General features: G+C 36.6%; 2 protein-coding genes across 5 annotated transcripts; both read right to left on the minus strand.

The window, feature by feature from the left end:
- Positions 1 to 2,642: 2,642 nt before the first annotated feature.
- Positions 2,643 to 8,312, minus strand: LOC124638731 (putative sulfiredoxin). 2 transcript variants are annotated; one of them, XM_047175797.1, is made up of 3 exons: positions 8,192 to 8,312; positions 7,494 to 7,621; positions 2,643 to 3,638 (listed from the first exon to the last, which is right to left on the minus strand). In XM_047175797.1, the coding sequence occupies exons 1-3, from the start codon at positions 8,238 to 8,240 to the stop codon at positions 3,429 to 3,431; spliced, it is 387 nt and encodes a 128-aa protein (XP_047031753.1). In that variant the 5' UTR covers positions 8,241 to 8,312; the 3' UTR covers positions 2,643 to 3,428. The 2 variants fall into 2 exon arrangements, with proteins under 2 accessions (XP_047031753.1, XP_047031744.1); XM_047175788.1 differs by having other exon boundaries at positions 7,494 to 7,626; positions 8,191 to 8,312.
- A 5,059-nt stretch (positions 8,313 to 13,371) lies between these two features.
- Positions 13,372 to 21,109, minus strand: LOC124644031 (homeobox protein extradenticle). 3 transcript variants are annotated; one of them, XM_047183220.1, is made up of 8 exons: positions 20,650 to 21,108; positions 19,837 to 19,989; positions 18,830 to 18,990; positions 18,451 to 18,551; positions 18,077 to 18,227; positions 16,801 to 16,897; positions 15,332 to 15,520; positions 13,372 to 15,127 (listed from the first exon to the last, which is right to left on the minus strand). In XM_047183220.1, exons 1-7 carry the CDS (start codon positions 20,906 to 20,908, stop codon positions 15,345 to 15,347), a joined length of 1,098 nt encoding a protein of 365 aa, XP_047039176.1. In that variant the 5' UTR covers positions 20,909 to 21,108; the 3' UTR covers positions 13,372 to 15,127; positions 15,332 to 15,344. The 3 variants fall into 3 exon arrangements, with proteins under 3 accessions (XP_047039176.1, XP_047039168.1, XP_047039184.1); XM_047183212.1 differs by having other exon boundaries at positions 15,332 to 15,526; positions 20,650 to 21,107; XM_047183228.1 differs by lacking the exons at positions 13,372 to 15,127; positions 15,332 to 15,520 and adding an exon at positions 15,557 to 16,299 and having other exon boundaries at positions 20,650 to 21,109.
- Between the last annotated feature and the right edge of the window lie 360 nt (positions 21,110 to 21,469).

The raw sequence follows: 21,469 nt of genomic DNA on the forward strand, positions 1-21,469 counted from the left end.
AATACATTGCGTTTCTCCAGTTGATGGGCAAAAGGCAAAATTGTATTTACGTAGGTCCATATTGTCAGAAACCATCCAATTACGTTATCCAACGATTGTTCTCTTAGATAATTCGCTTCTAATGGTTGTTATTTTACAAACTATCAAGGTCACAATATGATATGCCATATTATTTTTTGTCTTCCAATCTATCTAGTTTATTTTTATTTAAGCTTGTTTCGAATACAGGGTCTTTTTGTTTATCCAGGCAGTTTGAATATCAAACATGTTATCAGAATAATCATTATAAAAAAAAATGTTTTAATCAAATATTCATAAAGCTATCTATTGTAGTCAATCCATAATACTTCCAAAAAGTCATCCACATATCACGAACATTACAAATTAATATTAAAAAATAATTCGAGCTTTACTTTTTAACAAAACGACAAAATCATAAAAAGATTCAAACAATAAGAAATTAAGAATAAACAAGCAGGTTTTATTCCGCCGTTTAAACCTCCAAAAAGTTACTGTCTTTATCTAAAGATAAAATTAGGTGAAAATCAATACTAGCCGTTTTCTATAAATTAAAATAATAATATCATCGTCATTTTCCAAGAATTCATATAGGCACAGTGAGCTCTCTGCCTTTGATCATGCTTCTTTCATAAAATTCTAGCTCACATGAATCCACGAACGATTTTATTCAATACATATTATATGACGGTTCATCACGTCTTGACACTCTCTCTCTTCCTAAATTCACTAGTAAGACTGTAAAAAATTCTCAAAAAAAAACGATCATTTTTAATCTTTACATTTCCATAGATTTCTTACGACTTCAATGTAAATATTGTTAATTTATTGTTGTAATTAATCTAATTAGTAGTTTAGTGTGTAATGTAAGCGCCGTGCACAATGAATGTTATCCTTCCACGTTCTAGAAGTAAATGAATAAGTACATGTTTAAATAAACGCGTATTAAACAAAGCGTGGAAGTGGCAATGTTTTGGTTTAAGTTTACTTACGTTATGTAGGTGCTGCCTCGTTTTTTTAAAGCAGAAAGCTCTTTATTTGAGCCATTCTTTTAGGTATAAATTACAAAGAGGTGACGTCACTATATTTTTGTCCCTTTATTGTTTATACCCAAGGGACATTTTATTAATTTAATTAAGGTACATCAGTACGCATTTTTACACTATACTGTGTTTGTATAGGTGACAACTTAATTGGCTTTGTTATTATTTCATTTATGTTGACATTAATTGGTGTAAAATATATGATACCTTGTTGTAAATATATTATGTATATTGTATGTATTTCCTTAAACTTGTGAGCCACTTCCAACTTGTCATAATAAATTATATAAATGTAAATTTTAAATGGATTTAAATGTTACTTATAAACACTAGTGCCACTGAATAAAACAAATTTTAAAATATATGCTTAAATATTATATTAATCCTCATAATAATCACGATGTAAACACTGCTTTATGAAGAAGTTGTGAACAAAAAGATATATCTATTGAAAAAAAAAAAGATCTTGTCCATGGTGACAGGGTGCAGTTGTTATGTGAAGAGAATATATTATAAATATGATATATGAAGAGTATATGAGACATAGTAAAATTATGGTTGTTGTAAAGTAATAGATATATATTTTTTGTATTTAGTTGGCGAGCCCGGGGCGGCGTGACGGGCATGTCACGGTCATGGCAGTGTGATATAGGTCGATATAGACACATTATTTGCATTTTATTGTTTTATTAAGAAGATGCTTGGGCACTGTATTATTTAATCAACAGTTTCCACAACACCACGATTAAATAAAATATTTAATAGTATCAGTTCTGAATAAATAATTTACGCAATAATGTAAGCTACAATAAACTCCTAACTGCTCCTAACGGTCGCTTAGTTTATGATTCGTGCCAAAATAATTTAAATTATGTATAACGAGCAAGCAAAACATGATCTCTGTAATATTACGATGTTTATCGACAGTTACATGCAATATATCTTAATACGTTCACTAGAATATATCGATTTACTAATGCAAGAAATAAGTATACAACAAAATAGTTCAGTCACATATTTAGTTGTATGAACAAACTTTTGTTTCGCTAAAATAATTTAGCTATTTGCAATTTTATTCTTAGTAAAAACTGTTTTTTCGTAGACTGTATGAATTTATTTGAAATTGAGCACTTTTGTTTTGTTAAGCACTGTATTTCGGAATTTCATGGTAGGCACAAGTACCAGTGTGTCGAAATTAATTAGGTGCAATGGTAATCTTAGTTGCGCTGTTTATATTTAAATTAAAAAACAATGCAAAAAATTACATATTGCCGTACAAGGAAAGACCTGTTGTCACTTAGCGCACATAAAGATTACCAATGCACCTATTTCTCAAATGCAATGCAATTGTAGTATATAATAGCGAATTTCTGTTAAATGTCTGCATGCGTGGAATGTTGGTGCTAACTAATTGATTTTGTGTTCATTTGATTACGTTCCCAGTGGGTGCGCCCGCGTCGGTTGCGTTAGAATAAATTGTATTTTGATATTATTTATGTTCATGTTTGTAAATATACAGAAACGGCATATCCATTGTTCTGTAGTTAGGTAAGCCACTCCACTAATAAATACACTGTTGGAGAAATTTTATTTGTTTTATTTTATCATTAAAATATAAATATGTAACAAAAATATACATACAAGTAATATCAAATAGTGTTGTTAATTTTGGTCTGATTGACAGAGCGTCGTTTACTTAGACAAGTAAGTGTAACATGAAATATTGACAAAGGTTGGAGGAAATCATTAATTTACTCGCCTGTCCTTACATTACAAACGAAGTCTTGGTCCCGCTGATCTAAGCAGCAGTACAAATGAACATACTTTACCTATCTATAAAAATAATTCAAAGATATAACAGAAGAATTAACGACCATTAATAATAGAAATCTTAATAAATTACTACTTTCTACTTTTTGTAGTAATGACATCCGTTTACAGGAAGTCGTTATAAATTCTTATCTTAAATCTGTACAAATGCTTATGAAACTAAACTTAATAATTAATAACTTGATCTTCACATAGTAAGTACCCACCTGTTACATAATATTTCTGATATACTTTATTACTGCTAAGCATTTTTATAGTTTATTCATCATTCAAAAAATCGCAGCTTATTGCAGTTGCTACTATTTCTTCTGTAAAAAGGTATGTTCTAATGTTATTTTACGGAGCAATTAATAACTCAGAGCGTTTTGTAATTAAATACATATTGGTAAACTTGCATAGGTACTGAATAAGATTTCATTTTAAGTTCATCACAAGATTAGGTACCTACCTAATATCAAAATGTTCGCAAATAATCTACTTATAAACAGAATTTTAAATGCTGGCATTAGATGGAAATACTTTACTTCCCAAACTACATTACTTCAAGTCAGGAGTACTACTACCCAAATAAGTTCTCAAGTCAGTAACGGTAGATCTGATCAATATGCCAGGTATGGTGGGCCGGTTCAGGCGCTTGTATGCCGCGTATCTGTGGCAGCCGCCGAAGCTGTAGTAGTAGTCGCCGCCTTCCGAACCCTTGATCCAGAGGATGTCGATAGGAGGCACGTTGCCTGCTTCCTCCTCTTTCTGGAAATTGGAAGTTATTTGGTAAATTATGCTACCTATAAGGTATCGTAATAGATAAAGCTGAAGAATTCGTTTTAACGCGTTAATCGCGGAAGCTAGTAATCCGTTTTGAAAAATTACTATTGTTAGATACCTACCTGCATTGATTAGGTACCTACCCATATAATTTTATAGCCCATTTACCGAGAAAGGCTGTTTATTTGAGCATCAAAATAAATAGTTATATGAAGGTTGAATATTCTTCGCAGGTAGCAATACGATACTTATCCAAAGTTAATATGTTCGTTTACCTAAAGCATTAACATAAAAGCGTCAACATCTCAAATGACTATTAACACAGGTCATCACCCGCCAGAGAAGTTTACAAAATACAGTCGTTTAAATAACGATAACATTTTTATCGATCTCAGATGACTGGCTCACCTCTATTAGCAAATTACATCGATCTTATAACCTTTAAACAATAGCATATACCTACGGAATAATGTTTAAAAAACAACGTTGTTACACATTTCGGAACGTAGGTAATAATTAGAGGAAAGAAAACAAATGTTAATTTTGTTATCCACTATTGTCTGTAAATAAAGCTATTTCATGAATATTAATGACAAGAGCCGTGCCTCCGCACTATTTTCCTTGCAAAATTAAATAGAAAGCATTTTAAGGGCTGGCAATGTATGTTCAATAAAACGAACCTAATATGCCTCCCTGTGGCATTCCGTGCCGACTGACGTAGAAAGTTGTCGCACTTGTTATTAAAGTCCTTAACAAATGGGGTTAAGATCACTATATGTAGGATAACTGCACGCTAATCTAGGTTACCTGACCGGCTTTATTCATACAATTTACGATAATCGGCCTTGACTACTTCTGCCTTTGCTTTGATTGGATATCCACCCATTGAACAACAGTTGTTTGTGGGAAAATCTTAGCACACTACCTATATAAAAACGTAGAAAAAATAACGAAGTATGCATGCTCGGGGGCGTAATGGCGCCTATCCCATATAACCATTTTTGCGAACATAACGTAACCGTTTCGACACTTAGCGTCGACACTGATCTATCTCGAAACATAATCTCGTCGACGTTCCGTGTTAGCGCCGTCGCTGCAACTAAAAATGGGGAAGATCTCGACACAATAAACAAGTAAAGGCTGATTTACATTGAGTCAGTAACTGACGTCAGTCCACTGACAAGTCAGTGCTGACCCGGCACTGCCATCGTGTAAATTGATTTGAAGTCAGTACAGTACTACTGACGAGACACTGACACCACACTGACTTCGTGTAAATAGCACGCGTCAGTTTTCGGCGCCTACACTGACGTCAGTTACTGACTCAATGTAAATCAGCCTTAACATTTGGTTTCTAATTTACGTCGCCGTGTCGTAGCATTGTTACCATATTTTAACCAGAGTTCGCACTAATCATTCAATCATTCATTCGTTCGATCAATTTCGTTGGCTCGTGCGTGAGTGACACGACGAAATAATACAAAATACAAGAAATCCCATAATGATGGTTTACTTACCTTGAGTTGATGAACTCAAGGCAAGTAAACAAAGTTTTAGTTTTCATAAATTAATATGGTTTATAATGCTCAAATCTTATTGGGAAAAAAAGTTTACTGTGTAATTTCTTTGAATATGTTGATATTTCCAACGCGCCACCGTAATATCATGTTTTAATAATTCTGGCGAAAGAAAAACTTTTGTTAAATAAAATAAAAATATAAAATGATGCACATCGAGTGCTCAAAAGCTTCCATTTAAATACAATATCAAATATTTTAATCCTAATACAAATTATTTTAGCAAGATTTACTCATAGAATTGATAAATAATGAACTATGAAAAAACATTTTTGATGTTTGTTTTGAAAAATATGCTCGTCGCAACTAGTCACAAAGTTACGATAATGTGTCGACACGTGTCGACATGTTACGGTAAATTGTTACAAAATTACTAGATTTTTAAGATGGTTTCTCTTAATATTTGGTTACAGTGTTTTCTAAAGTTTTTATCAAGTCAAGATGCCTTTTTGCATTGTTCATCAGAATTAATATCGCTTGTGCCGAGTACTTGGGTTAAAGACGAAGACGTCTTGTTTTGGCCGAGAAAAAGAAAAAACTGCGATTTGGAGCTCGAAAGTTGAAACTTTGGCACTAGGGACGATACCACTAAGCTCCTCGGTACGAAATTCCGTACTGTTTTCCTGTAAATGGCCTAGAAAAGAATAAGTTTTAAGTTCAATAAAATGGTTATCCGTCAATTTGCCCTACCAACAATGCAACATTATGAAAAAAATATTATTAAAATAAAAAAAAAACTTGTGTGCGAGTACAATAGGCATGATGACAGTAATCAAAAATCATTAAAATAATATATTTATTAAATTAAACTTGAAGCTTGGAATATAAAACGCGCATTGTTTTCTTTATTAATAATGTGATTAATATGTATTTTTATAAAATAAAATTACGAAATAAGGCAATCCGCCATGATATCTTGAACACCAATCAGAGCTCGTGACGTCATTTCTCAAAACAACTCGCGCGAAAGTGCGCGAACGTCACATTTCGTTATTGTGAACTTCCACTGCGATCTTTGTTTTAATTAATTAGTTGTTTATAACACGAGTTATGGAGCCCGGATTTATCAATGCAAACAGCGCTAATTTGCCTAGAATTGATATCATAATGCTGGGAAAGTTTTTGGCATCAAATAAAGATTTTTGTTCAGCTGAATTTAGAAATGTTAAAACTTCCATGTAAGTATACTAGTTTAATTAAAAAACAATGAGAGATGAAACCTAACCTCGAAATAGTTATTTACATTATAAACTATGCTAGAATCTAGAGAACTACGTAATAACTTACATCAAAGTGATCTTCACAAAAATAAAGTTTGTACCCTGGGCAATATTGCTTTTGAATCTCGCCTTGCAAGTTTAAGCCACTTATTTCGTATTTTTGTAGGTATTGTGAGGAACGTACACAAATAACTTATCAGGAGTTGTTTTGGATGTGTTCTTACTTGGTCCCCCAGTGACCCCACAACACCTATGCCCTTTCGAATTCATATTTAATAACACAAAAAACTTAATTATTGCACGAGCGTTGTTCACTTGCGTCTTGTAATTTCAGTCGTGACGTCACAAGTGACACCATGACACTGACAAGCGTTTTCGCGCCGGATTCAAAGTGGACAGAGAAAAATGCAATTATTTGATAAAAAATCTTCGCATTTTCTTAAAATTAATAATTTTTCATATAAAATAGACGTATACCTACATCATACAAAGGAATTTAAAAATTTGTCATCATGCCTATTGTGTTGTAACTGGGTAGTAACATGGTGTAGTCGATGTTCCAGAACACTTTAACACTAACTTAAGCTGTAAAGTATCGAAACAGCGACCACACAAAGTTACTGAATCTAGTTTCCGTCACATTTTTACTGAACCGTTACAACACATAAAAGCTAATCCTTACACAGTCACGTTGTGTCGTACCTGTTACGAAACTGTTGCGACTTGTTACATCTTTATCATATCTGCGACCAAAAATGGCTGTATGGGATGTATATGGACATATGGCATAATAAATACTGTGGGAGCCTATGAAAGGGTGTCCCCTTCTCTAGGGACAAACACACATGGTGGTCAAGGTTGTACATATTCCTAAGCTACGTATTACCACCTTTTGCAGCTTAAATTGATCAAGATCACTATTTACAGAGGGTCAGTAACTCGGTCTCCATGCGTCTTCTATAGAGCTCCTAAGGTAAGTAGCCAGAATTTAAGATTGCCCTTAGAACCCCGACATAATAGGATGATAGAACAAATAATCTTACCTGTATCGTCTCCATGAGCGACTGCACCTTTTCTTCCGAGAGTTCCGGGATGAAAGGCCTGATGATGACCGACATAGGCACGTCATGCACCTCGTCTTTGTACGCGCTGTGTACGCTCGTCATTCTTGCTATAACCGATAACAACAACATTGACCTCACGAATAAATACATTTAAATAAAGGTGTGCGCGAATTAATTTTGTGACTGTGTCTTATGCATGATCTACATGCTAATAGATGTTAATTAGAATGGGCGGCTTATCGATGTTATTTTTGTTATCAGATAATATTACGCTACGCTGTATTGTGGCTTTGAGATTTGGTCACACATTTGACTGAAATCAGAATATTGCAAGGACTGGGCTTAAAAAAATAATTCCTCTTTCCTTACAAGGGCTTGCTGCTCCTAGAGCTAAGTTCAAAGTAGGGCTAGCTTTAAACCTAGTATTAACATTAGAATTATCACGAAAATTTTGTGCAGCTAGTTCAAAATACGTATTCAACAATACATTAGTTAGGTACTTATGAATTGTAATATCGTCTACTCATTGTGAAATTCGCCTGTCACGATCAAGGATAACTTTACCATGTTAACTTCTTAGCGAAGCTACGAAAATTATACACACAGTTATAAACGTAGTAAACAGATATTTTTCAAATATTGTTGTATTGTTGTATATATAAAGTTGTAATACTCACGATTTTTTGCTGACAGCGAAGCAGATAAATTCACGATAGATTTTAACATAACAGGAAAAGCTGTAGATATAGTCAAGCGGTCCGTTCGGCAGTCGACGCGTTACTGACTAGACCCATGATGTCACTCTCCACCTGATTCATACATTTCAATACTACTCGACAAGGTCAGACGCACGCCGATAAAAATAAACACAAACAAAATGTTGTGTACTCTAATACGCTTAGACCTACGTTATCAGTGCATATCTAGGGCTTGTCACCGCGGTGTATTGATTGATTAGCAGTTAAAACTGTTAGTAAATCTTATTGTTCCTTGTCAGAAGCTTTAGTTTCAGGCCATTTACCCAAAAGCAGTAAAGAGCTGTACGATTACTATCTATGCCCTTTCCCTGTACCTACTGCGAGGTGTAAACTTCCTTTGTTTCCATTAGAGTTTGTAAACAATGCAAATTGTTGACTTATCAACTGAAGACCATCTAGGCATCGATTTGTGCCTATCAAGAAATCCAAGGCCCAAGCAATGTATCCCTTTATATTCTCAGTGGTGTTACGAAGTCTTGTTTGTTTGCAGCCACTGACTGTGTGAGAATGTTCGTAAACCATCTAGAAACCGAAATTTATCTCACTTAGGCATACAGGGCAAATCAAACAATTAACCGCCCTACTCATGCATAACCATATTGACCGTTTCGGAGACAAACCTGCGCGCGCATCTTCAGCATACACAATGCCCAATCTTATCTATCTTTTTGGTTCTCATCCTTCCCATACGGCTCCGTCTAGGTTTTTAGGGTTCCGTAGTAAACTAGGAAGCCTTATAGTTACGCCAAGTATGTCCGTCCGTCCGTCCTCGTTTAATCTTACTCAGTGGCGGCCCTAGGGGTGTGCGAACTGTGCCATCGCACAGGGCCTCGCGCTTGGGGGGGCCTCGCGCTACAACCCACACTAATATAAAAAAAAAAAATATTATAAAAAAATATAAATCTTGTCCAAGAAAAAAAATGTGCATTTTTTCTTTACTTTTAATTCATTCTGCGTTTACTTTTTGAGTCCTCAATTTAACAAAAAGTTGGCACCAAAGTAACAAAAACCACTGGCTCTCGATCCAGTCACGAATTCTTTTTATTTGTGCTTAATTCCGAGTTTAATTTGAGAGTCCTTAAACAAACAATTTAAAAAATTCGCGCTCGCTACGCTCGCGACTGTTCACTTCGCAGTACCTTTCCTTCTAACTTGATTAGAGTAGTTTTATGTCCCAAAACTACGATTTTCGCGCTCGCTACGCTCGCGACTTCACCTTCCACTGTTGTTTCTTATACAAGTTTAGGTGTTTCAGTGACCCAAACCTCAAAATTTTCGCGCTCGCTACGCTCGCGGCTTCACCTTCCACTGCTGTTTGTTGTACAAGTTTAGGTGTTTCAGTGACCCAAACATCAAAATTTTCGCGCTCGCTACGCTCGCGACTTCACCTTCCGCTGCTGTTTGTTATACAAGTTTAGGTGTTTCAGTGACCCAAACCTCAAAATTTTCGCGCTCGCTACGCTCGCGACTTCACCTTGCACTGTTGTTTATTATACAAGTTTAGGTGCTTTAGTGACCCAAAGTTCAAAATTTTACTTGATTTATTTTTTCATCGATCCTTTTTTAACTGAACCTAGACGGTAGCGCCGCTTTTAAGTCCTTTTATTAACAAGAAAACAACTCCTAGTTTCCGTATGAACCTTCTTATTTACGACGTTCGAACTACTCAAGTCACAATCTTTCAATACATAGGGGGCGCTTTTGTCATGATTGCACCCGAACGCTACATGAGCTAGAGACGGCCCTGAATCAGTTATACGAAGAGCTGAATATTATCTCGGTGCTGAAATATATATTAGAAAATAATTTAACTGAAATTTATCCCACTACCGAAATAGTCTTGAGAATTCGAATAATAAAATATTCATATCGAAAAAGCAGTTTTTCGAGGCTTAAAATTATTAAAACATGTTTAAGGAATTCGATGACACAAGATCGCCTTTCAGCCCTTGCTATTCTTTCGATCGAAAATGACGTTGCACATACATTCCATTATTCTGCTTTAATTAAAGATTGTAGTCTTAAGAAAAGTCGCAAGCATCAGATCATTTTAATATTTGTTAATTTTGTGATTCTTTAAATATAAACTGTAGTAAAATTAAATTTTATTAATTTGTTTAACTTGAGCATTTCTCCTCAAACATGACGTTTAGCTAAATCAAAACACCAGCTTACTTTCGCAACACATACTTTTCACGTAGGACAAAGGGCCTCGCATAGACCTGCCGCACGTAGCCTCGCAATGGCTAGGGCCGCCGCTGATCTTACTTCACGTAGTGGGGCGTGACTTTTTTTCATTCCAACCCTATCGTGTGATATATCGCTGATTAAGTCGGGGAAAATAGAATCCCTCTATCCAAAAAAAACTCCTTTCGGAGACTGTTTAGCAACGGCTAGTAGAGGTGTCCCTAGAGATATTTCCAAGTAGGGCGAAATCCCAGGAAGCACTCTCTAGATAGCTGTCTTTCCTTCGGAGAATGTTGAGCAACAACGGCTAGTGGTGGTGCCCCTACTGACTTTTTCAAATGGGACGAAGTCCCAGGATGCACTTTCCAGGTGGCTATTAACCACGTATTTCATTGATCCAGCGAGGACCAGGGAAAGTCACGGAGACTTCTCACCGCTATGTAGAAATGCTCGTCATAGGCACAGCGTCATCTAGTGGTGAGTGGCGGAACCTTAGAAAATAATTTATAACGTATCTTCGTTAAAAAAAGACTTATTAAAATCGGTTCACGCAGTCTAAAATTACCCAACCACAACAATCCACCTATTATGTATGGCTATAATCGAGAAACTACGGAACCCTACACTGAGAGTGGCCAGACACGCTCATGGCCGGTTTTACCTGATTAATATTATATACACACATCAAAAGTGTCTAGGGATCAAGCATTTTTATGCGGATTTCTTGAGATTGAGATGTGGCTTTGTAATAAATTTATGATTTTATAAATTTATATGGATCCTTTTTGGTGCATTTCATAATTTGAATCAGGAACTGTGAATCAAATTCGAGTAAAAGATGAAAATCAGCTGTCAATATTTTCCCTATAAACACATACAACGCATTGAAGACATTATTAGTGCTACTGTTTCCCTACTACTGATTAAAACCAACGTTATTATGGAGCGGCGACGTCATTTAAGCAGGGAAGAAATGCTCAGAGCCGTGGGAATGATAGAAGCTGGTTCCCGGCAACGTACTGTGGCTTTAGCTCTGAATACAAGTCAGAGTGTTATCAGTCGACTTTGGACACGTTACCGAAGCACTGGTACCGTAGCTGAGCGCCATGGAGGACGGTATCGCTGCACCACACGGAGACAAGACCGATACATTCAAATCTTAACTCGAAGAGCTCCAACAATAACCGCCATGATGTTAGCCGTGAGGCTTCATCACTCTTCAGGGAACTTAATTAGCGACCAAACAGTCAGAAACCGCTTGCATGAAGTGAACCTTCATTCCCGAAGACCGCTACGGGTACCACCTATAGCAATGCACAATCGTAGGATTCGATATCAATGGGCTCTTGAACACAGAAATTGGGCAGAAGAACAATGGCGTTTCGTGTGCTTTTCTGATGAGTCTCGTTTTGGTATGAGACCGGATACAAGACGTATACGACACTGGAGAACCCCTGGACGCCAACAGCGATTAAAATCCTGCCAGGAAGTCCATCCTTATAGTGGTGGAACCATCATGGTATGGGCGGGTATTTGGATCGGCGGAAGAACTGAGTTGATTTGGATCAGAAGCAACCTCAACGCTCAAATTTATGCTGAGACGATTGTATCAGACGTCATCGTTCCTCTACAAGTGCAAATCGGTCCCTTATTTCAGTTAATGCATGATAATGCACGACCGCACACCGCAAGAGTTGTAAGACAGACTCTCGCGGCAGCTAACATCAATGTCCTGCCCTGGCCTGCTCAGTCGCCAGACTTGAACCCGATTGAGCATGCATGGGATATGCTACAGAGAAGAGCTCTGCCGAATATGGAGGGTATCCAGTCGCAAGAAGACCTTTTTTTGTTGTTGCAACGAACATGGGCGGCCATTCCACATCGTGATTTGGATGAACTCATTTTGAGTATGCCAAACCGATGTTCTTGTGTTGTTAGTGTTCGCGGTAGAAACACGGATTATTAATTGTTTAAGTTACCCAATAAACTTTTAAAGAAAACTGTTATTTCAGTCTTTTTTTTCGAACTTTTGTGTTAGTGTTTCAAATGTCAAAAATCCCTTTATTAGGAAAATGGCAAATTTCTTTATTAGTGCAAAGGTGACTTGGTTTATCGTTACTGTGACAAACGAAAACACTTTATTTGATGAATCCTTAAAGAAAATTTTAATTAATATCAATCAGGAGAAAAGTTATTGCAAAAATATATGTTGATCCCTAGACACTTTTGATGTGTGTATAATCAAACTCACAATTTTTATTTGCTTGTACCAGCACATACCAAAAATATTTTTAAATCAATCGATTAAATGTCTGCAGTACATTTGACAATAAAATATACCTAACCAACCAACAACATAAATAATCAACCCTTCGTCACGCTATGATTCGATACGCTCTGAACCCAAAAGGACACTACAATCAAGTTCAAAAAAAGTGTTCCCAGCTTAAAATTTCAAACCAGTTATTTTTGTTATTGCTTTAAGCCCTACACTCCGGTCAGCTTCGAAGCCGACGGCCTCAATATATTCATATTATGCAGTTTCCAAATGTCAAACGTGCTTGTTTTCGAACAGAAATGCAAAATTGCCATTATTTACCGAATTTATGTGCAAATCATTACAAAACCCTACAGTCGCTGAATAAATAAGTATCATGCCCAAGATTCTATACATTAATAATACTTACCAAAATTGTAGCCGATATCTCTGCAAAACAAATTATATGATCTTTGTTTTGAAAACAATGAAATTAAGCAAATTATCGTGTAATTACTAAATTTTATAACTAAAACATGAGATAACTCCCACTATAATTGCCTAAAGGTCATGAATATTTTAACTTTTACACTTTAATTGACGTCTTCTTTAATCACTGTTCAGGTAAAAAGGTACAAATAAATAAAACAATTCGTTTAACTACACAAAAATGTATTTTAGTCAATCTGATGGTCGCAATAACATTGAACTCGTCGTCGTATACATGTGTGTCCGCGCCGCCCCGCCCGACTATGGCTCTATATTAACATTACAACTGTTATAATAAATAATTTATCCTGAACGAGTAAGAGAGGTGCGATCGGCGGCGGCACGTCAAATTACAATGTTCCACAGCGTTAAAACATCAATTAAATTTTCGTTTTTATCTCGTATACTGTTTCAGATATTTTGTTTTAGAACACATTAACTTAACACTAGCATTTTTTTTTTCATATCCAATCTATCTCTAAGTGGAACTAATTTTAAGTTACAATCGTTAAGATCTCGTAATGCTCGCGATGAAAATGTACGACGAAATAAAATAACATTCAACTTACGGCTAACAAGTAAAATAAAATTGTGCTACCAACATTTTAGCACCACGATAATTAAAATATTTTGTTCTGATATTCACAACTCCTGGTTTAGCGTGACCAGAGCCGAATTCAGTGCTAAATATGTAGTTACTACTACTTGATGCTTCGTTTGAACAACACCAGGGCAATATCAAATCCGGCCCAGAACAAACAAAAGAATACAATATTTTATAATCGATTAAAATTGACTGGTATTTTAAAACGGCTCCACATTTAGATCAGTAAGGGCCAAGTTGCGTGTGCGCACTAACACAACCATTGCTAATAAAATATTAAAATTGCACACAAGTCTGTGTGTCCGTGCTTATATGAAGAACTTTAGATCTACACTGCTTTAAAATAATGCTTCGATAGCTCAATCCACATTCCAGCAATAACAAATGTATATAAAAATATGATTAATATTTATATCTGGTTGCGTATACATAAGTTAAAAGTGCAGTGAGCGTGCTCGTACGGTTATTATATTTATATTATTATAACACTATCTGTACATAAAGTCGTAATAATTTTATAATAATTATAAAATGTGTGTATAATATTATTGTTGGAGCGGACACTGAGCGTGTGAAAACGACACTGTTTCCACTTCTATAGCGTATACTTGATTTCCGTACATACCTATAGTTTAATTTAATCGATGCTGAGTAATTTCAGATTAATCTAATACGTATTGATTAAGCAGTGTAAATAACAAGTGTGTACAAACACGGACGCACGTCGTACAAGACACTAGTCAGCACAAAATATCTGAACTTACATCTAACAATATTACGATAGTTCATCTTACATCTATCGTATAATTATAACCACCGTAGAGTAAAAGATTATTAGAACGAATAGAAACACGAGATCCCCGCCATATCGATGTGATGATAAACTTTTGTTTATAAATTACTAATACTGCCCAAATAATTACTTTTCCAAAAATAATATAAAACAAATAATTTCAAAACCAACATCACTGGTTAAACAATAATACTATAAAATAGTTGCCATTGAAAATTGATTTCTAATACAATAGCTATAATAATAAAAATAAAATTGTATAATATAAATTGATTAAACAAATACTGGGTGCCAGTCATATAGTTCGTAATACAAATAAAAATACGTTTCATTACATTTCCTTCCAAAAATATCGCTAGTAATATGTAGTCTAAGTATATGGTGTAGTATACAATGTCCTATGAGCTAAGGCTAGGCCGCCGGTGTGCGCGGCAGTTCGTATGTACCGGACCTACTTAACGTTATAATAGTAAATGTAAATGGCAATTCTGTGGAAGCTGCACAATTATGTGTCGAACCCGTAACCTGAGACAAGACACACTTTATTAGTTTGGAACATTGAATGAAATAGATGCATCAAAGGTGATTGCGGTGACAACAATCGACAAAGACAGCGAGATTTTAAGTTTGAGAATGGAACTTAAGGTTTTAACTTTTGAGAGTAAATTAAATACAGATTTTTCGAAAGGAGTATTCTTCTTTCACATTCTTGCGGCTGTGCACACATACCTGCAGGTGGGGCCTACGGCGACAGGTCCTGGTGCATGGGATCGTAGCCCATGGAGCCGTCGTAGCTGGGCTGCGGCTGATCGTAGCCCGGCGCCGGCAGCGAGTAGCCCATGGAGTCCTGCGTGGGCGCCGGCGACATCATGGGCGTGGCCGTGCCCGACGCCGCGCCCATCGAGTACGGCGACGCGCCTGCAGCTGCGCGGGCGCATCTCTCATGTATACGGTATGACAAAAGGGGGGGAGGGCTGTGTGTTGGGGGGATCTTTCACTTTAACCTAACCTACACTTATAGGTGTGATTTATCAAAATTGTTTAAGTAAATGCTATTGTAGCTTCGAAAATGAAATATGTAGACGAAAGCATGTTGATGCAAGATGCCCACAACACAACATGGACTGAGATAATGGAAGAGATATATTTTCAAGTGTATCAATCAAACAAATGCCAAATGTACGCGGTGTGTAAGGCTACGTACGCACTGAGAGGCTAACTAAGCCGCTACAGTCTAATGTCTCACTTGATTATTCAGTCAAAAACTTTTTTTTGGTTTGGTATATCTTTATTAAAAATCGAACACTCGTGAATACTTTTTGAGCTTCTTTTTAAATTATTTACACACATAGAAAAAAGGTCGCACATGACCATCAGCCCCATTTATAGCATGATTTCCCATAAAAAGGTCAAGAATCAATTAGTGAAGTATATCATTAAAAAATTATCTAAATATATTCTTGAAAGTACCAAGTTAAATGGCTATGGATACCCAGACGAGACATCAGGCAATAGCAGCCAAGGCTCACCACATTCACGATTTCTATCTTTTAAAAAATCGCAAACATTCGAGCCTTTAAGCCATCAAATCAGTGCGAATTAGCCTAGGTCTAATATTGTCTATGGTTTACTGTAATAGGCGGTTGCTCTGGCGGGCGGAGAGCTAGCATCGCGCCCCGCGCCAACCCAAGGCAAGTCTGTGTGCGGAAACGGTCACCTTGTTACGCACTCTTACACCCCTATACTATACTCAGGGTATCATGATAATGACTTATGATAATGATCATTGAGAAAGCTAAATGGGTAATGAGATTTATATATTTGGTGAAAGAGAGGCAAAACATGATATTTTAAGACGTTTACTTAAAAATGCAGCATAATATACAATATCCTGCAGATCTGTTGTTAAGAATAGTTAAAACGTTTGCGAACGAAATTTTACCTTGTAGATGATTCTATTTTATATTATGTGCTATAGAGCCTATAGCTTTTAGCACGAGGTTGATATAATACAACCTCCCGTAGTATACATAACTTATAGTAGGTACACTAGCTGAATCCGCGATTTCTCTCACAAAGTTAACGTTTTTAACTTTCAATATTTCATTTCTCCTTGAATCACGGAAGGCACAAACAGACATACATATTTCCTCATTACCAATACATCTAATTACTATCAATTTAAACAGTGCACATACCGGCAGCTTTCTTGGCGGCGTAGAGGTTGGCCTCCTCCTGCGCCTTGCCGATGTTCTTCTTGTAGCGAATGCGCTTGTTGCCGAACCAGTTGGACACCTAACAACATGTTACACGATATAGCAATTGATTTCAAATTAAATTACATGATATGAGGGTGTGTGTCTCTGGAGGAGTAATCACAGGTACGTGTGTGTATTATGTCGATAGTTAGCTAAAGGACTAAAGGGCATTGCCACATCGATCGGGCTCGAATCCAACCAGAATAAGTTGCTACATAATAATCACTTAGGAATCAACCCCAAATGCCTCGCCTGTGATACATACCGGCGAATTGAAGAATTCGACTGAATGTTCAAGATTAGCCACTTAGGTGGAAAATATTTTCCACTCAGTATACTGTGTATTGGCACAATATAGTAATAGATAAATTACTTGTTTAGCCTATAAAGACGAGTCATAAACTACTTTAGGAATTATCTATTCACAATATAACAAGGTACAAGATTCTTTGTTGCCAAATTACCATATTTTTCCTCTTCTAAAACTACAGAGTTGTGTCCATTGTTGCCAAGTAAAGTAAAGTAAGTAAATCTTTATTAGTACCTCAAATTACAAGTTACAAAAATAACAGTGAAACCACACTAGGCAGAGCCTGAATCGTGGCTTACAAACAAAAACGTTTACACTAACACTAGTAAAATAAATTTAAATCTACATTTGATTCTAAAAAAAGTGAAGTGAAGTGCACAGCTTGTCACAATGATTAACTGTGTGATTGTTAAGCTAACTCTTGTGAGATTAATGTTCAACTTGAAGTTTCAAATTACCTAATAAGTAGTGCCATTCTCAAGACAATAGCTGTCACGCTTGACGCGTCCGTGGCGTGTCGTGTAACTATAGGGTTGCCAAGTCTATTTCAATTTACTGTATTAATTTTTAAGTTTGTTTTCCTTCCATGTCTTGTTGGCATTTAAGACCTATACGAAATTAGAATGCACGGAGCATAGATTTGGGTTTTAAGATAGACAAACTCATTTGTTTTGTGTGTTATATGCAAATGGCAGTCACAGTGTCGTACCATTGGCAACCCCAAGTACCTGTGAGACAGTAATGCCGCACTTCCTGGCGAGCTCCTCCTTGACGTCCTCGCTGGGGTAGGGGTTGGCGAGGTGCGAGTAGAAGTACTCATTGAGCAGCTCGAGCGCCTGCTTGGTGAAGTTGCGGCGCTTCCGGCGCGAGTCGAGGAAACTGAAAGGGGAAGTGACGTCACGGTACCTGGGAGACGGTAATGCCGCACTTCCGCGCCAGCTCCTCTTTCGCCTCCTCGCTGGGGTAAGGGTTGGAGAGGTGCGAGTAGAAATACTCGTTGAGGATCTCCGAAGCTTGCTTGCTGAAGTTGCGGCGTTTGCGACGCGCGTCCAGGAAACTGCAAGCGGGAATTCCGATATTTTGCTTTTGATAGTTTTATAGAGGCCAAAGTTGAGCTGGTTAGCACGAAATGTTACGTCAGCGTTTTTGGGGTTACTATTTAGGGATGTAAGGATTAAAAGGTTACAGGTTGCACTTACATGTGCGTATTCAACTAAGTAGCTGGGGACTCATTATTTACGCTTTAATGAATGTACGAAATATCTACGAGTGTTACATACCGTGAGCGCAGTATCATGACAGCCTCGCAGGTGGACTGCTTCAGCTGCATCTGGATGGAGCTGAACTTCTTGTGGATGATCTGCACCATGCGCTCGATTTCCTGTTGGATGCATAAGCCAAATGTCTAGTCAAATAATCATTGCGTCTTTTAATTTGTAGTGGAGCTTGGACGAAAGAAGTTTGATGAATATCTTGGAATAGTAGGACTCAGCAACTGTAACAAATCTGTCACTAACATTGAAATGGAAGTATAATCTATAATTTTAAGAAAAATGTTTAATTTAAAACGAATAAAAATGTAAATATGCTTTCAGTTTTTTTTTTTTCATAAAAAACGCATTTTCGTCAGACTATTTTCTCTTTTCTTTCCGTTATTACCTTAGGCGTAATAGGCCTGGTGCGGCTCTGCTCGCGCAGCAGGTTCATGACGTGCGTGGTGAACTCGTTGCACGCGTTCTCGTACTTGTCTAGCTCCTGGTGGTAGATCTGCCGGATCTGCGCCAGCTTCGCGCGGTAGTCAGAGTGCTCGATCGCGTTGTCTGGGAGGAGGAATGTGGAATATTATTTTACTATGGTTATATCATACATATATAATAAACATTCCAGTACTGCATAAAATGCGTACGCGACATTTTAGAAAAGTCCGCACTGCTTACTATAAACAGTAAAATATTGTGAGAAGACCAGAAGCAACATCGGTTACTCTTCTCTCCTTTACTCTTGCAGATTCTCGCCTTTAGTACTTACTGGCAGATTTTTGTCGCGCGTATTTGCTCGGTTTTGCTATACGTGACTAAAATCTGTCCCATGTCTATAGATATTGATATAGTTTTACACATTTACAGATTTGAAAGCCTACCTTAATGCATTAGAAAAATCCTACATTATTTATAGGTGTTTCTATATTTACACCATAACAAAGTATGTTTTACATAGGTGTCAGTATATTTGTATTTCATGGGATTTAAGAGCCATTAGTGCCATTTACAGCTGGTGTTGTAAACATTATGTCTGTATATCCCATAATAACTGTAACTGAACAGGTGAATTACTTTTGCTGTCAAAGTCAGGGTAAATAAACTGGAGTGCTAAATGCCTATACTTGAAAGCATGTAAAAGTAATTTTAAAGGCAAAAAATCATTGCACAAGTCCCCTTAAAATATGTAGTATGCAAATACCTTAAACATGGATAATTTACAATCTTTTCTTGTCTACAAAAAAATTTACAATACATATGTTTCCAAAATCCTAATAAACAAATGTAGAATATAAACATTTGCATGTCATTTCTATGCCGAATACTGAATTGATCAAATCTCATTTTGTAAAGATCTTTTCAAGTAACTGTATTCATTTAAAATCCTAGAAACTTTAGTGCAATTACCCCATTCCCCAGCAGCAGCAGAGGCCGAGGCTGCAGCACCCGCGCCTCCACCCTTTTCAGGTCCAGCCACCCCCTCGGCTATCAGCATGTTGTCCAGGCGCATCAGCTGAGGATCTGGAGGCTCCTCCTCTTGCGTGTTGCGGAGGGACAGGACTGTTGGAACAATGAGGGTTTGCAGACTTTCCGATAAAGTTGTTAGACAACTTCGATATAAATTCAAGTACCATGTACCACCAAATAAAAATAACACATGATAATATGACATGTTGAAGGGTTCGGGAAGTTGATGTTATTCTAGCTTATTTTATCACTTAGAAAAGGTTGGTAATGATCAAAATTTCAAGCTTATTTATTTGATTTTTAACTTAAGTTGAATCTTAAGTAAAAAATCTGTTAAGTCTACCAATAAAAGTGTTTAATAATTTAAATATTTGACAATCTTAATTATATTTTGAATAAATTAAAATTCATGGAGACATTTTATCTACATTTATATTTTCCATTTTTAAGGCCCTGTGTAGATAGATATCTTCTCAGCAGATTTAATGCAGCTGTGGTTAATCAACAGATTTACTTAATCTGGCCTTGATTTGATAACATTATCAAATTCAGATCACCAATTATGTTCATGTTAGTAAATATCGCACACGATCACTAGTCCATCTTGAAGATAATTGAAAACATACACGATCATGACACAAAGCCAGGGAGAAACTACACATTACTTTCCTATCGTAATTTAATGCATAACACAAATACTTCTAACTACATAAATTCTGCGGCCAATAAAAATACGAGTGTCAGCTAGCTTACCTGTTTTCTCTTTGATTTCACACAACACTGAAAATAGGGCAGGCTTCATTCTGTGACAATTGAGCGTGTGTTTTCTCGCTTGTGCTTCATCAAGACTCTGGTCTGTGATATTCATGATCTGTTGCAATATTTCGCCTATATCTTGTTTGCGCGCTTCGCCCTCGCCAGCCGCCGGAGCGCCCTCGCCGCCAGGCAGCCCGTAGCCCTGCGGCCCCATAAGCCCGCCGCTGTGCGCCATCATCCTATTTGGATCGTCCATTGCTCTTCCGACTCAATACATAAATACACCTAAACTTACACTAAGTACGTATACTGTTTTGTACGTGGTTAAAACGGATATTTAGAAAAATAACTCAATAAAAATACAACAATGCTACACTGGGCGCCTAGCCACAGCTTCACTTCACCCCCCGTTCACCAACCAGCAATAAAATGGCCGACTCCTTTGTGCTGTCAAATCTGAAATTATTTGAAAAAGAAAACAAATAATTAAAACTATTCCTATCACGCTTCATCTCGCAATCATTTACGCAGTGATTTAAAGTGAGAAAGAGATGCTAAATCTCAGTGTTGCTAGTTTTGTAAGAGAAAGTATTTACAAGCTTGTTTTATTTTATGTTGTCGATCGATTTTTAACTGATAGTCCCCTTTTTAGTATTTTTAAATATCAAATTAGTTGCTTGTTTGCAAAAATGTTTTTCTGTTGACCTATAGTTTGCCGTAAACATTGTTTTTAAATCTGGTGCAATAATTAATGGAAGTTCATTAATTATTTCAGTCAATGAACGCATAATTTTGTGACGTTCAGAGAGTGACATTT

This window comes from Helicoverpa zea, chromosome 2 (assembly GCF_022581195.2).
Source record: "Helicoverpa zea isolate HzStark_Cry1AcR chromosome 2, ilHelZeax1.1, whole genome shotgun sequence".
Classification (NCBI taxonomy): Eukaryota; Metazoa; Arthropoda; class Insecta; order Lepidoptera; family Noctuidae; genus Helicoverpa; species Helicoverpa zea.

Excerpts from the sequence above, each read along its gene's own strand:
- LOC124638731 (XM_047175788.1), bottom strand. The coding sequence starts at position 8,240 with ATGTTAAAATCTATCGTGAATTTATCTGCTTCGCTGTCAGCAAAAAAT. Across the intron at positions 7,627-8,190 it reads TCGCTGTCAGCAAAAAATCG|TATAGCAAGAATGACGAGCG; the intron begins TGAGTATTACAA and ends GTTGTTATCGGT. Across the intron at positions 3,639-7,493 it reads CGCTCATGGAGACGATACAG|AAAGAGGAGGAAGCAGGCAA; the intron begins GTAAGATTATTT and ends TCCAATTTCCAG.
- LOC124644031 (XM_047183212.1), bottom strand. The coding sequence starts at position 20,908 with ATGGACGATCCAAATAGGATGATGGCGCACAGCGGCGGGCTTATGGGG. Across the intron at positions 19,990-20,649 it reads TGAAATCAAAGAGAAAACAG|TCCTGTCCCTCCGCAACACG; the intron begins GTAAGCTAGCTG and ends TTGTTCCAACAG. Across the intron at positions 18,991-19,836 it reads TGCTGCTGCTGGGGAATGGG|ACAACGCGATCGAGCACTCT; the intron begins GTAATTGCACTA and ends TCCTCCTCCCAG.